Here is a 17089-nt window from a genome sequence, read left to right on the forward strand (position 1 = left end):
GGATCTTGACTATTATATGTCTAGGTGTAGATTTTTTTTGATCATGGCTAGTTGGAGTTCTATATGCCTCACTTATCTGTATGTCCAATTCTCTACCTCTGTCTGGGAAGTTTTCTACTATTACTTCTGTAAACAGTTTTTTATATCAATTGTACTTTCCCCTGCTTTTTTGTAGACTTCTATCAGTCTTATGTTATTCTTCTTTGCATCATCTAGCAGCTGCTGGATTGATTTCTCGTGGTCCCTTACTATTTTTAAGAAAATCCGTTTACATGGGTCATATATCTGATATTCTATCTTTACATTCCCTTAATCTGCTGTGAGTACTTTCAGTGGAGTTTTTAATCTCCTGAATATCTGTTTTAATCTGTTTCACGGATTCCATTTCTTTCTTATGTTGGGCAATCATGGTTTCCATTTCTTTTTATGCTGGGCATTCAGGACTTCCAGCATGGTTCTTAGCTCATCTATTTTTTTTATCTGTTTCTGTTCTAGAGCCTCTAATCATGTCTTTCACTCTGCTCACCATCTCTATAGTTATCTGGGAAATTATTTCTGTTTTGAATTTTTCTAGAGCCTCATTCATCTGTTTTGTTACTTCCTGTGCTATCAGTTCTGGGTGTCCAGGTGGTTGATTATCAGACTTTTCCACCTTGTTTCCCCCAGAATTTGCTTTTGGTGGGGTAGAAGTCTGAGTTTGTGCCTTGCTTATTTTGTTGTTGTTGTTATTGTTTGGTACCGGGGATCGAACTCGGGACCTTGTGCTTGCAGGGCAGGCGGCGAAACCACTGAGCTAAATCCCTGGCACTGTGTCTTCCTTAAAAGTCTTCTCGTTTTTGTTTTTGGTACTGTCCTTGGTTTAATTCCTGGGTTGATACTTTGAAATTGCTTATCGTAAGTATCTTTTTTGCTTGTATTTAGAACCCTTATGGAATGACTGCTTCTCAGAGATGTCTTCCAGATATAGCTGGTCTTTAGAGTTTGAGTCTCTAAGGACTCTGAGGCTGTCTCATTTTCATTATACCAGGAAGGACAACTAATTAGATCAATCACAACACCTTAGCCCAAGTGGTACAATTAGCAACACCATAGCATCAAACACGGATTAGAAAATGACAATTTGTGGTAGTTATTAATCTATAGCCTTTAACTGTGTGAATTAAATCAAAATCAAGGACCAACCCAACATATGTTTATAGTGAATAAACTGTTCAATATAGCAACTTTACCCTTCAGGATGGGGACTTGGAAGGAGTTGAGGAGGGAGGAATAGGTAGGTAGAAGGATAGGGGAAGGTTAGCAGTGAGGCCAGAGGACACAGGAAGATCATGCAAACTCTAAGAAACTGTTGAAGACAAAAGGGAAAGACAGAATGAAAGAACAAAGATGAGAACAGAACAAATTAACAGCAATAGGGACACTAGAAACTGTATTTACTTTCCTTTAAAACTAATGACAATCGAGAGAAGGAAAAAGAGAAGAAAAGAAAAATATAGAAGAAATCTAAATTAGGGAAAAACAAGCACAAAAAGGGAGATGAAGAACAATGTGGGACAGCGAGAGAGCAAATGAGAGAGAGAGAGAGAAAGAAAAGAGAAAAGAAAAACGAAGAGAAAAATAAAAAATTGAAAAGAGTAGAAAAATTAAAATTAAAATTAAGAGCAAAAAATAATAATAATTTTGAAAATAACATATAAAAAATAAAAATGAAAGTCCTCCTTCAGGGTATGTCTCTGCTGTCACAATAGACAATGTGGGCAGCAGTGTGCATATCTAAGTCAATGAGTCTCAGCAAGCCAGAAGCAGACCCCTGAGATTCAGGCAGATTTCTGGCTTCAAGTCCCAAGTTGAGCTCCCTGTCCTCCTGCAAGGTTGAACACTGCAAGGTTCTACTGCAGGTTCCAGCTGCCTTTCCCCTGAAGGTAGTCCAGGTTCCAATAGGAGGTGATGATCCCTCCAAATTACCAAACCTGGTGGTCTAGTGTGCATTTATTGCAGAGATTCTGTTCACTTTTCTAGTGGGCTTCAGTTCTCATCAGGGAGCCTGAGAGAGGCCCTCTTTCTGTTATTCACTTCTGCTCTATCTTCTGGAGCTCAGGACAATGGCCTTTATGACACACACACACACACACACACACACACACACACACACCCGTGCTTCTGTAGTGTGGAATCAGGTAGCAGCACAGCCAGGAGGCCATTAAGTTTATTAGTACATTTTAGGTATAAACTACAGTTACATTCATCATTGGGATCTTGACATACCCTGGAATCTTGTACCTTTACATGAGTATCTTGGTTCTTATTTTTTTCCCCTTCCCCTGCCCTCCCTTCACCCCCTCCACCCTTCCCTATTTGCAAAGACTATGTTTCCATTTTTTCCTTTTCTCATATTTTTTTCTTTTCCCTTCTTTCCTTTCCCCTGCCCCTCCCACTTCACCTACTCCTTTAGACCTTTTCTTCCTATACCATAATATCAATTATACATTTTTAAAATTACAATATCAAGATCTAGAAAACATTACCAAAGATTTTACAGAATTTAAAAGGATATAGAAAGCATATTACAAAAATCTTTTTTGAAATAAATTTGACAACTTCTAAGAAATACCTTGGAAGACAAATTAATGAAACGGACTCTAGAGGAAATATCAAATTTGAATAGCACCTATTAAAGAAAGTATATTCCTAGCTTGAAAACCTGCCTGTATGACAACAACTGGCTCATGTATATTTTAACTGATAAATTATATCAAACATTTAAAGCAGAAAAAAGAAAGAACACTTCTCCCCTCATTTTAGGAAATCAACATTGTGCTAATCCTAAAACTGGATAAAGATAATAGAAGAAAAAAGTATGAACATAGATAAAAATTTGTTTAACAAAACAAACTATTAGAAGTCAGATCTGGCAGTATGTCCAATGTGATTTTATTATAGGGACGGCAGTGTTGGGTCAGCATTGGAAGATCCACTCCCAAAAGTCACCATTTTAACAGAGGAAAGGAAAAAGCCATATGATCCTGTCAGTAGTTGCAGAAAAAGTATTGGACTAAATTCTACACCTGTTCATGGTAAAAGCTATCAGGAGACGAGAAGTAGAACAGAAACTTCTCAACAAATAAAAGACATGTACTCCATACTTCCAGCAAAAATGCCTTATATGAATGGAGAAGATACAATACTTTCTCCCTAAGGTGGGGATCAAGGGCAGATATGCCTACTCTTCATCTGTCCATTAAACTTTGAAACACAGACCCAAATCAAAATAGTCTGGCAATAAAATGACACAATTAGCATAGGATTGGCAAGGTAGAAGTAAAATCTTTATATGTAGATGAAATGATCATCTACAGAGAAAACACTAAGAAATCTGTAGGAGCCCCTAAAATTTGTATTTGAATTTAGCAAGATTAGAAAACACAAGGTATATATAAAAATTCAGGTCTATATATACCTGTTATAAATGAAGAATTGGATATTGAAATTTAAAAGTTATGTAGGAGTACAAAGGACCTAGAAAAGTAAAAAGAAAAAGAAAACAGTGTTGGAAGACGTTTAGTACCTAATTTTAAGATTTCCTCTAAAGATACAGTAATCAAGGCAGTTGTCGGTGTAAGGAAAGACATATAGATCATTGGAATAAAGCAGAGAATCTAGAAATAGGACCACACATATACGGTCCACTGAGTTTTGAAAGATTATTTAACATTAGCATTTTATAGAACTAAGTTTCTATGTTTTTATTGTTATTTCTGGTGGCAATGCTGGGGAGAGAACCCAGGGCCTTGCGCAAGCTAAGCAAGCACCCTGCCACTGAGCTGTGCCCCTGACCAAGAAGTTTTTATCAATGCTTCAACCTCGAGATTTTGAAAAGGAGGCTTGCAGATGTAGCTCACTGCTAAAATGCCTGCCTTACATTCATGGGCGGCACCTAAAGAAATTAATAAATAAATATGTCCAAAGAATTTTTATACTCTTATTATAAAGAAAAACTGTATTGTAAATGTAATTTTACTTTTTTTAATCACTTTTTCCTTATATTAGTTCTTGTCTTATATTTTAAAATTCTGTATTTAAAAATATATTGAATTATATGAACTGACTTCATCTTTTTGTTTTGTTTTGTCAGATAAATGCAAATCACTAAGCTAAAAACAAGCCCAGCTCAGGAAAGATAATCAATGCAAGAAGAAAACAAAGCAGATCTTTCACATGGCAGAAATAAAGGGTGCAAATAATACATTAAGAATTCAAATCCATGTCACTTTAATTTTTAAAATCTTAACTATTTTAATTGTGGATATCTGAGAGGTATGCAGAACTGTAAGATTTTCAATTCATAAAGTTTTTATAAGGTTTCTTTTCTTTGGAGTTGTTAGAAAAATTTATTATTGTCCATATTTTCACTTTTTTCAAACATTAGCACGGGCTGTGTGGGATCACTGAAGGTGGGAACCATGTTCCTTCCATCTTTGTGTTCTGCTTGAGCACTGACACTAAGGGTTTACTGAATCAGGGAGTGTCATAATCAAAAAGCTTTAAAAAGTCCATGTACTTTTAAAAATAAAAAGGGACTGTAGGGCTGCTGGCTCAGTGGTAGAGCACTTGCCAGTAATGCCCAAGACCTTGGGTTTGATCCTTAACACTGCAAAAACAAGAAAAAGAAAAAACTACAGTCACCACTTACTGTTTTGTTGTTGTTGTTGTTGTTGTTGTTGTTGTTGTTGTTGTTGTTTTGGTACCAGGGATGGAACTCAAGATTTTGTGCTTACAAGGCAGGTGCGGTGCCACTGAGCTAAATCCCCAGCCCCACCACTTATTTATTTTTCTAAAAGCTGCCAGTCATTCTACAACACTCTTTGCGTGCACTATCTCACTTAATCTCCACATATTCCAAAGAGTACTATTCTTTTCCTTGTTTTGCAGATGATGAAAGTGAAGTTTAAAAGTTACATATTCAAGGAGACACAGCTAGAAAATGGTGGAGATGGCATTTGAGCCCTGAAAGCCCTATGGCAAGCTAAAAGCAAATCTGCAACTCCTGTTAGAACTCATGCACCTAAATTAGACATAGGGATGGTCTTAAAAGGCTGTATAAATCTATTTTACTCAAATATCACACAAATAAACCAAGTGTGGTGGCACATGCCTTAAAATCGTAGCTCAGAAGACTGAGGCAGGAAGATTGCTGTGAGTTTGAGGCCAGCCTGGGGTACATAGTGAGTTAAGCCCAGCCTGAACTACATAACAAGACCCTGTCTCAAAACACCAAAAACAGTCCAAGATTTGGTGAACAAATGCTGGAATACAGCAACATGAGGAAGAAAGGAAGGAGGGAAGTGGGTACCCAGGACACATCAAGGATCTGAAGTGAGAATTGAAGCCCACAGGGAGAGCAGAGACTTCAATGAAGAAGATGGAGGTGGCAAGGGGCACTTTCTCCCTGAGCCCTGACTCACTGTGTGGGAGGGGCACCTCAAACCTGCAGTCACACAGTGACTACTAGCAATCCCAGAGGCCTCCACGGAGAAGTGCACCAGCATGTGGATGCAGGGCCAGTGACTTGTTTGGGTTCAGATGTCCCCTAGGAGAGAGTAATTGTCTGGTAGCCATCTTGGAGAAGGGCCAATGAACCCAAAACTCAGTGCAGTTCTAGGCTGGCTCCATCTAGTGACTCCCAGTGTCAGGGTGAGGCAGAAATCAAATTCAAGGTAGCAGGAGGCACACAGACTGGTGCAGGCTGAATAAAATGGGTTCCAGCCTGATAGCCTCAGCTTCAGAACTAAACATGCAGGCTTGCTGGGATTATCCACTGCCCTGCCATAAACCTATTGCGAGCTTGTTGGAATTAATAAACACGGATCTAGACTCTTGTCTCTCCACTTTTTTTACCAGTGACAGCAGAGACATGCCTTGAACTAGACTTCTTTTTAATCTTCTTTTTTTTCTTCTTTTTGTTTTAATTTTGTTTTGTTTTCTTTTTTCTTGGTTGTTTCTTCTTGTTTTATATAAGTGTGAACATTGTTTCTAGGTTTTTGTTGTTGTTGCTGTGTTCTGTTCTGTTCTTGTTTTTGTTGTTCTCTCTTTCCCTCCTATCTTCTTCACCAGTTTCCAAAAGTTTGTGTAATCTTCCTTTGTACTCCAGTCTTGCTTCTAATCTCTTTCTGTTTCTTCTATTTCTCCACTTTTCCCCCTAGCCCTTTTAAATTTTCTCCTCTGAAGGTAAAATCATCATACTGAGGGCATATTTACTATGTACAATTTTCTGGTTTGTTTTAGATTTTGTTTTGTCTTGTTTTTTGTTTTCAGAGGGTTTTTTGTACCAGGGATTGAACTCAGAACCTTGTGCTTTGCCAGGCAGGCACAGCACCACTGAGCTAAATCCCTGGCTGTAAGATTTTGTTATATAACCACAAATCTAGTTCATATAGTTAATGGTAGCAAATTAATAGTTGCCACAGATTATCATTTTCTAGGCTATGTTTGATGGTATTGTTATTGCTGATGATACTACTTTAGTGAAGGTGATATAATGTTTCTAATTAGTTGTCCTTCCTGGAATGCTAAGACTGAGATTGCCTAAGGGTCATAAAACAATACTATAGGCCAGTGCCAAAGAACCAAGGGCTAGTCCAAATAGGCAGCAAGTCTCATCCCCAATAAATTGAAGAGGTAGGGTCTTGCAGCAGACTCAAAAATCAAAAGCCAGCTATACCTGGAAGACATCTCTGAGAAGTAGTCATTTCCTAAGGGTTCTAAATACTAGCAATAAAGCTACTTGTCATAAGCAATTTACAAGCATCAATCCAGGAATTAAACAACAAAAAACAGAAAATGAAAAGACATTTAAGCAAGATGCAGCCCCAAACTTCCAGCTGACCATTACCCAGGAGGCAATGAGGTGGAACAATTTGAAACCTACCCACCTGGACTCTCTGAAGTAACAGTGGAAGTAACAAACCAGATGAATGAGGCTCTAGAAAAAAATCAAATCAATAGTAGTTTCTCAAATAACTACAGAGATGGTGACCATAATGAAAGACATGCTTAGTGATTGTAGAGCAATACAGATTAAAGAAATAGTGAAATTTAGGAAAATAATGGAAACCCAACATAGGAATTATGAACGCTCAACATGGAAAAGAAATAGAATCTATGACACAGATTCAAACATATCCAGGAGATTAAAAATTCCATTGGAAGTATACACAGCAGAATGAGGAAATGCAAGGAGAGAATATCAGATATAGAAGATAGGATTTTGGTTAGCAATCATGAAAAGAAAGATCTCTTAAAAATAGCAAGTAACAATGAAAAAATCAATCCAACAGCTGCTAGATGATGCAAAGAAGACTTATTAGTAAGACTCATCAGTCAAGGAAAATGAAAGTGATAGCACAAATAACATAAAAACCCTGTTCACAGAAATAATGGCAGAAAACATCCCGAGCAGGGACAAAGAATTTGACATACAATTAAGTGAAGCATATAGAACTCCAATTAGCTGTGATAAAAAAAATCTTCAACAAGAGATATAATAGTCAAGATTCCAGAAATTCAACACAGCAACAGAATATTAAATGCTGTTAGAGAAAAGAAACAAACCACCTACAAAGGAGAGCCCATCAGAATCACAGCAGTCTTCTCAACACAAACCCTCAAGTCAAGGAAATCTTGAAGTATTTCAAGCCCTGAAAGAAAACAATCTCCAAGCCAGATTGATGTACCCTGAAAAACTATCAAAATTGATGGAGAGGACCAGGGATTCAGCTCAGTGGTTTTGCCACTGCTGCACACACGCAAGGACCCAAGTTCTATCTCTAGTACCAAAAAAAAAAAAAACTGATGGAGAAATAACATGCTTCCATGACAACACCTGAAGAAATTTATGCCCACCAAACCAGCACTCCAAAATGTTTTGAAGTATATTCTAAAAAGATATAACAAGGACTACAACTCCATGAACCCCAGCAGAATAAATCCACCAGGCAAAACAAGCAATTAAAGGAGTGGAAAGAAGGGAATCAACAACAGGAAAATAATATGACAAGGATAAGTCAATACATATCAGTTACAATCCTCAATGTTAATAGTCTCAAATCACCAATCAAAAAACCAGCCTGGCAGAATGGATCAAAAAGCAAGATCTGGGGCTGGGGATTTAGCTCAGTGGTTCTGCCACCTGCCTCACAAGCACAAGGTCCCAAGTTTGATTCCTGGTACCAAAAAAAAAAAAAAAAAGCAAGATCTGGCCAGGTGTGGTGATGCACATCTGTAATCTCAGCATTTGGGAGGCTGAGGCAGAAAGATTGCTGTGAGTTCAAGGCCAGCCTGGGATATATAATGAGTTCAAGGTCAGCCTAAACTACATAGTGAGACCTTGTCTCAATAAAAGCAAGATCCACAAAATGTATAACAGATAATATGAAATAGAAAGAAAAGGTGCAAAGGGGAAAGGGAAGTGGGAGGGATAGGGGAAAGGAAAGAAGGGAAAGGAATAAATATGAGAAAAGGAAAAATCTTAAAGTCTTTGTAAATGGGGAGGGTGGAGGGATTGAAGGAAGGGCATGGGAATGGGGAAAACAATAAGAACCAAGATATATCATGTAAAGGTACAAATTTCCAATGATGAACGTCATCATACTGTATACCTAAAATGTACCAATAAACTTAATTAAAATGAAAAAGAGCAAGATCCAACAATATGCTGCATACAAGAAACACATTTAATTCAAAAAGAAATTTATAGACTAAAAGTCAATGGATGGAAAACAATACTCCATGTGACAGGAACCCAGAAAAAAGCAAGGGTAGCTATTCTATTTGCAGACAAAGTCAATTTCAAACCAAGACTGATTAAGAGAGACAAAGAAGGTCATTACATCCCTGTAAATGGAACAATCCAAGTGGAAGAGATAACAATCAAACATATATGTACCAAATACTAGTGCATCCAACTGTATAAAACAAATATTAATGGACCTGAAAAATCAAATAAGCGCTAATACAGTTATAATGGGGGACTCGAATACTCCACAGTTACAAATAGACAGATCAACTTGATGTGTCTAAAATATCGACAAAGAAATATCAGAACTGAACCAAACTGTTGAATGAATGGGCTTAGTAGATGTCCACAGAGTGTTCTACCCCACAACACCAGAATACATATTCTTCTCAGCTGCACATGGGATGTTCTCTAAAATAGACCACATAATAGCTCATAGAACATGCTTAAGTAAATGCAAAGGAATTGAAACTGTCCCATGCATATCATCAAACCATAGTGCAATGCAATTGGAAATCAATGCCAAAAGAAACCACAAAAACTTCATAAACACATGGAAATGAAATAACTCCCTCCTGAACAACTAATAGGTCACAGATGACATTAAAGAAGAAATCCAACAGATTCTGCAATTAAATGATAACACTAATACAACATATCAGAGCATATGGGATGCAATGAAAGCAATCCTACAAGGGAAATTTATAGCAGTGAATTCCTACATCAGAAAAACAGAGCAAGTTCCAATAAAAAACCTAAGGTCAAAGCTTGTACGAGGGAGGAAATTACAAAGAGCAGAGCAGAAATTAATGTAATGGAGACTAAGAAAACAATACAAAGAATCAATGAATCAAAGAGCTGGTTCTTTGAAAGATTAAATAAAATTTAATCTTAGCCAAACTTATCAAAAAAATGAAAGAAAAGACTCAAATCTATGCAATTAGGAGTGAAAAGGGTAAATCACCACAGATCCTACAGAAATCCAGATCATTAACACCTACTTTGAGAACCTATATTCTAATAATACAGAAAAACACAGAAGAAATGGACATATTCCTAGATGCATATGAATTACTAAAGCTGAATCAAGAAGATATAAAAGTTCTAAATAAACCAATACCAGTCAATGAAATTGAAAATGTAAGCAAAAACCTACCAACAAAGAAAAGCCAAGGACCCCATGAATTCAATGCTGAATTCTACAAGAAATTTAGAGAGGGCCTAACGTTACTACTTCTCAAACTCTTTAATGAAATCAAAAAGGAAACAATGCTGTCAAATTCATTCCTGGAAGCAAGCCTGACACAAAAAGCACAGAAGGATCCAACCAAAAAAGAGAACTACAGGCCGATTTCCTTAATGAATATCAATGCAAAAATCCTGAATAAGATACTGGCAAACAGAACACAGCAAATCATCAAGAAGGCTATACACCATAACCAAGTAGGATTCATCCCAGGGATCCAGGGATGGTCCAACATATGCAAATCAATAAATACAATACACAACATTAACAGAAACAAGAACAAAAACCATATGATCATCTCAATAGTTGCAGAAAAGGCATTTGACTAATCCGACATTCATCCATGATTTTAATAAAAACTACAGAAACTGGAATAGATGGTCTTTATCTCAATTTGATAAAAGCCATCTGTGACAAACCAACTGCCAACATCATACTAAATGGACAAAAAAAATGAAAGCTTTCACTCTAAAATCAGGAACAAGATAAGGCTGTCCACTACCGCCACTCTTTTTCAATGTGGTTTTGGAAATTTTAACCAGAGCAGTTAGATAAGAGAAAGAAAGAAAAGGAATAAGAATAGGAAAAGAAGTTAAATTATCATTATAAACACATAAACACTTCTAGATTTAATAACCAATTAATTAATAACCAAATTCAGTAGTAGAGTTGGATACAAAGTCAATGCTCAAAAATCAATAGCATTCATGTGTACAAATAAACTCACTTAGAGAGAAATTAGGGAAATAACACCTTTTACAGTGGTATCCAAAAAAATGAAATATCTAGGTTTTAATTTAATAAAGGAAGCAAAAGATCTTTACATGGAAAAGTATGTATTCTGTAAAAGGAGATTGAAGAGTCTGTCAGAAAATGGAAAGACATCCCTTGCTTTTGGGTAGGAAGAACCAATATACTGAAAATGGCTATACTTCCAAAATTGTTAGACAGATTTAATGCAATCCAATCAAAATAACAATAGCATATCTCACAGAATTAGTGAAAACAATCCTAAAATTTATTTGGAACCAGAAGAGACCTAGAATAGCAAAAGCAATTCTGGGCAGCAAAGACAAATGTGTACTAAAAAATAAAAGAAAGAAACCACTCAACACCACCACCACCTGCCCTGTGTGTAGAAAAAAAAATTGTCTTCCACCCAACCAGTCCCTGGTGCTATCCTGGAACTGTGCAGTCCAGGATTGCAGCTACAAGGTATATGTGACTATTGAGCACTTGAAATGTGGCTGGTGTGACTGCAAGATTGAATTTTAGATTCATTTTGATTAAGTTAAATTAACACTTTAAAACTTAAGAATTGTAGAATTTTTAAAAAATTAAACACAACCTTAGTTTTGGACTAAAAAGGTTTTTTCCCCATGCTGGGGATAAAATCCAGGGCCTCACACTTGCAAGGCTTGCGCCCTTACCGTTGAGCTACACCCCCAGCCCAACTGGCTACATTTTTCATGTCATTTTGATAACGTACTGTATAATTTGAAATATTAGTGTAAAATACACAATAGATTCTTAAACTCTTTGGGAAAAAATACAATAAACCATATTCTTGATATATTATGAAATAGGATATGTATAGATTCCTTTCAATATTTCTTTCTACTTTTTAATGTGACTGTTCAATAGTTTATGGCACATTTCCACTGGAGAGCACTGTTCTACAGAAAAATCCTCTACCCACTCCCTTGGCTCACAACCCAGAGGATTGTCTCCACCTTCCCTGATGCTCCAAAACTGGAAGGAATTTCTTTCCCAACTTTACAATCAGAAGTAAAAAAGATTTTTATGAAACCAAGAAGAGTCTATAACTGGGAACATTTTAAAATCAGGAATATACATAAACTAACAATTTCTAATTTGCAGATGACTTCCCCCTTATAGAAACTATTTTCTCGCTATTTTAACAAATTGATTCCTTAGGGAAGAAAGTCAGAAGCATCTATCCAGGTCCTTCATATGGATATGAGCAAAATGTGTCACGGTATTTACACTGAGCACCCCCTAATGGGGACAGCTCAAGGGAGTGACATGCAGTGGGCATGTGTGTGTAATGATTGGTTTTTTGTTTGTTTGTTGAGACAAAGTCTCACTATGCAGCTCAGACTGGCCTTAAGCTCACTATGTATCCAAACTCTTGGAGATCTTCCTGTCTCAGCCTTCTGAATGCCTGGATTATAGGCTGCCACCATGCCCAACCTCAAAGTATGTTATGTGAATGTAAGAATCTGCCAAAATGAGACCCATTAATCTGTATAACCAATAAAAAAAATGAGTGAGAAAAAAATCCTTTCCAAAGTCCAGTGTACAAGCACTTTGAAAAACAATTTGGAAGATTCTTATTAGACATTCTTATTATATGACCAAACAATTCTACTCCTAGATATTTACTCAAGAAAAATAAAAACATGTTCACAAGACAGGGCTTCAAGGGTCAGGGATTCAGCTCAGTGGGGCCACGCCTGCGTGGCAAGCACAAAGTCCTGAGTTCAATGGGGGGGGGGCATAGGTTAAAAATAAGTAATATACAAATGGTCATAGAAGTTTTATTCATAATAGCAAAAAACTGGAAACAACCCAAACACTCACCAACAAATGAGCTGTTAAACAAATTGCGGTCTGTTCACCCCACAATACTACTTAGCAACGAGAAGAAACAAACTGCTACTAAGTGCTACTACACATGGGTGAATCTTAGAAATACTATGTTGAGGGCCTGGGATGATGTAGCTCGGTGGTGCCCACGCCTCCATCTCAGGTGCAAGGTCCTGAGTAAAGAAGCATTATGTTGAATGAAAAATACAAAAAGACCACATGCTCTATAATATATGTGAGGATTTAGAAGATAAATTTTTTTCTTAAAGTAGACTTTGTTATCAAAGAAAACAAGGATATTTCATAACTAGGTTTTTAAGCTTTCTGAAATACTCATTTTCCTTTGTAACAATGCACAGGATGGGTTTATTACATTTTTCACTTACATTTGCCTGAAGACATATCAGTGGCTGCTTAGTGTAGAGTTATGTGAGAGGGTATTGACTACAAATTGCTATAAGAAACTTTTTGTGCAGATAGAAATATTCTGTCTCTTGATTAGGGTGATGATTACATTGGTGTATTCATTTATCAAACTAAATACTTAAGATGAGTACATTTTATAACACGTAATTATGCGCAATAAGCTGATTTTTAAAAAAACAATTCTGCCAGGTGTAATGGCACAGGCCTGAAATCTCAACACCCAAGAGGCTTAGGCAAGAGGACAGCTGCAGTGCCCGCTTTGACAGCACATATACTAAGAAGACAGCTGCAAGTTCAAGGCCAGCCTGGGCTCCACAGTGAATTCAAGGCCAGCCTGAACTACCTGGCAAGACACAGTCCCCAAAGCAAAAATTTAAAAACCCACAAAAACAAAAAACAAACAAGAACAAGCATATATTCAGATTTGTGTAGTTTGAATGTTCCCCAACTGCCCACATGTTGGGGGCTTAGCCCTCTCAGTCTGTGGTGCTGTCAGAGATAGTGGAACCTTTAGGAGGTGGGGCCTGGTGAAAGGAAGAGAGGTCATTGGGGCAGGACTTTGAAGAGAATGTTGAGGTCCTGACCCTTTTTGACCTGCCCTCTCTCTGCCCAGAGGTGACCACCAACCTCTGCCGTGTGTCCCTGCATGATATACTGGGCTGCCACAAACCCAAAGCAACAGGGTCAAAGAATTACAAATGGAAAACTCTGGAATAGAGCAAAATATACCTTTTCTTTAAATTGATTTTCTCAGATATTTTGTCACAGTGACAGAAAACTAATGGTTTTATTAGGTTTTAAAAAGTGCACACTCAGGGCCGGGGATTTAGCTCTGTGATTCCGCTGCCTGCCTTGCAAGCGCAAGGACCTGAGTTCCATCCCCGGTATAAAAAAAAAAAAAAGAAAAGTACACACTCAGTCTGTCTTTTGATAATGTGAAGAATTTTTTTTACGAAGCCAGGCATGGTGGAGTACACCCGTAATCTCAGCACTCAAGAGGCGGAGGCAGGAAAATCGCTGAGTTTGAGGTCAGCCTGAACTACACAACAAGACCCTGTGTCAAAACAAATAAGCAAGAAAATGTAGTGAATTTTTCTCTTAAAATAAGCTTTGTTATCAAAGAAAACACAAATATTTCACAACTAGGCTTTTTTAAACTTTGTGCCATATTCATTTTCCAAGGTTATTACATTTTTCACTTAAGTTTACCTAAACTTTTATAATCTTGCACCAACAATCCTCCATGTTCTGCATTTTCCGCATCAGTCTATTGTAAAACTAATTCAAGGGATACCATATTGACTTCTTGGAAGAGTGTTGTTCAATAGAATATCTATGCTTATAAAAATGTTTGATATCTATGTGGTCCAATATAGATAGACAAGCATAGCTTTAGAGCATAATTAATTTTTTGTACTGGCAATTGAGCTTTTTTACTTTTTATTTTGAAACAAGATCTCACTAAGTCACTAAGTTGCCTGGATTGTGCTGGGACTTGGGATTTTTCTGCCTCAACCTCCCAGATTGCTAGGATTATAGAATTGTGCCATCAAACCCAGCTAGAACATAATTCTTAAGGTATTTCCTTACTAAAAGGAAGATGCATTCATTACTTATTCTAATTTAAAACAAAATTTTAGAACTATATTTTGGCAATCTTTCAATAAAATGAGATACTCTTCTGTGTGAATGTATAAATGAGTGGTGCACACAAATATAGGATATTAATGCAGAGTGTGACTGGCTGTTGATTTTAATGGGATGGTCTGGCTACTGTCCGTAGTATAGAAAAATTCAACTGAAGGCCAAGAAGCTAATTACATAGTGTTGCAAGTGGATGCAAAGGGTTATCTTCCCCGGAAGAGGATCTTCACGATTTAGTCCTAAAATGTAAATCACTAGAGTTAGAAGAGCTCCTAAGATATAAACAGACTACGACCTTAGCAGTGCACTCCCTCTGTCACTGCTGTCATTACAGGAGCCTATGCACAGGAACAATGCTTATCTAACCGTACTGCAAGACCCACTGCTGCCAGCACTGTGTGGGAACAAGAGAAGTTGGTGGGGGCGGGGGGGGGGGCGTGGCGTGTCCCAGACGCTGGCTGCACAGAGAGCCCTGGTATAGGAAGGGACCAATTCCCGGTCTGAGGTTTCCACTTGGAAAACATTTTGCAATAGACTGATAGTAAAGTAGCACAGGACTTACATTATAGATTAAATTTTTAGGGTTTTTTTTTCCTAGTGTAAGAGCCTCACCATACCTGGGCACAGTGGCACATGGCTTTAGTCTCAGCAGTTGCCAGACTGAGGTGGGAAGATCACTTGAGTCTAGGAATTTAACACAAGCTTGACGTCAGGTATAGTGGTCCTCACCTATAATTCTAGGAGGCTGAGGCAGGAGGGGTGTAAATTCAAGCCCAGCCTGGGCAATTTAGCAACAGTGAGACTTAGTCTCAAAAAATAAAAACGGGTTGGGGATGTAATTCAGTGCATGGTCTTGGGTTCCATCCCAGCACTACACACACACACACACACACACACACACACACACACAAGTACACGTATGTGCGCACACACACAAAATCGATCATAATTTGGAGGATCTTTGTACTTTTAAACACATCAAGCAGATTTAGAGTTTGAATAGCAGATAGTATCCACAACTAAGCTCATAAGCAAACCTATGTTACTAGCAGAAAAGCAACACAACTTCTGAAAGGAAACTCATGCCACAGGAATCTATTAAAGTTTGTGGAAGAGTAAATTTGAAGACAAGGGCAACTATAGAATTTTTGAAATATGAATTTTTTTGAACTTTTGACACCTTTTGATAAAGCTGCACATTAAAAAAAAATGTTTATCTGTGGTTGAAAGTTAGCCCTGTTGTGGGAATGTGGCATTCTGTACTACTCTTAAGAAAGGAATGTATAAGGATTTTCTGCCCATACTGGAATGGGCAGCTGGGTGGAGTTGGAGCGGGATGGGAAGGAAACAGATAATACAACTATTATTAGCTATGAATGCAGACACAAACAATAGATTGTGATAATGGTTTGGACATATTTTGATTTTATCTACCGATTCAGAGGGGAGAAAAGGCCCCAAGGTCACAGATAAAATATTCTTCAACGCTGACATGTAGCTCAGTGGTAGAGTTCTTGCCTAGCAAGTGCACAGCCCTGGATTGGCTCCCCCGCATCACAAAACAAAAGTGTTCATAAATAGTTGACATTCCTCCTTGTAAGAGGTGGAGTCTGTTCTCCTTCCCTTGACTATGGACATTTAGTGACTTGCCTCTAGTGATAAAGTGAGAGTGGTGATGTGTAGCCTTGCACTAGGAGAGCCAGTGTCACATCCTAGAGAGGAAATGAGGCTTCTAGTGACAGCATGTGAGGGAGCCTTCCCCTGAGCTGAGCCTTCAGATGACTGTAGCCCCAGCTGACAGCCTGATTACACCCTCAGGAGAGACCCTCTGCCAGAGCCAACTGGCTAAATTGCTTGCTGTTTCCTGACCCCTAGAAATGGAGAGACTACATTTGCATACAATCTTTATTTTTTAATTCTAATATTAGAAGAGCTTGTCCTTCTGGATACACTTGATGTGAGAACACCCACATGATTTTATGTTAACTGATGATTTGGACCTCTTTGAAAGCACTCCATTTCTTCATTAAAGCAAATTCACACATTTTACCAAGATGCTAGGTATATTCATCTCCTCTATTCTAAAATTAAAGGGGAAAAAAAATCCATGTATTTTGTTCCTGTTGCCTACTGGTTCTCAGCTCTCCAGTGCCCTGAGCAGAGATTACAAGGCTTGGGAGACTCTTTTTTGCTGTTCTGCCTTCCTGAGTTTGCTTGAAATGTTAACCCAGAGGCCAAGAGGCCTGGAAGCTTTCAAGTGAATCCTTGAGTAATCAGGCCCTGACACCAGTGATACATTGTTTACATTTACCTGATGTAAAACTGTTTATATTCCCAAATATAGTTTGAAACATTCTTCTGGAAAAAGGAAA

The 17089-nt window shown here is 37.7% G+C and overlaps 1 protein-coding gene across 1 annotated transcript in view; it reads left to right on the forward strand.

Moving 5' to 3' along the window:
- Garin2 (golgi associated RAB2 interactor family member 2) overlaps window positions 1–6500 on the forward strand; it is a 64861-nt gene extending 58361 nt beyond the window's left edge. The window contains 1 exon segment of the mRNA XM_087195069.1: window positions 4133–6500. Coding sequence (XP_087051195.1) covers window positions 4133–4136 — 4 coding nt within the window. The 3' untranslated portion in view covers window positions 4137–6500.
- The last annotated feature ends 10589 nt before the right edge of the window (window positions 6501–17089 follow it).

The sequence above is a fragment of the Heterocephalus glaber genome, unplaced genomic scaffold (genome assembly GCF_053883595.1).
Source record: "Heterocephalus glaber isolate CG9 unplaced genomic scaffold, H.glaber_assembly_v1.0 deba00001608, whole genome shotgun sequence".
Classification (NCBI taxonomy): Eukaryota; Metazoa; Chordata; class Mammalia; order Rodentia; family Bathyergidae; genus Heterocephalus; species Heterocephalus glaber.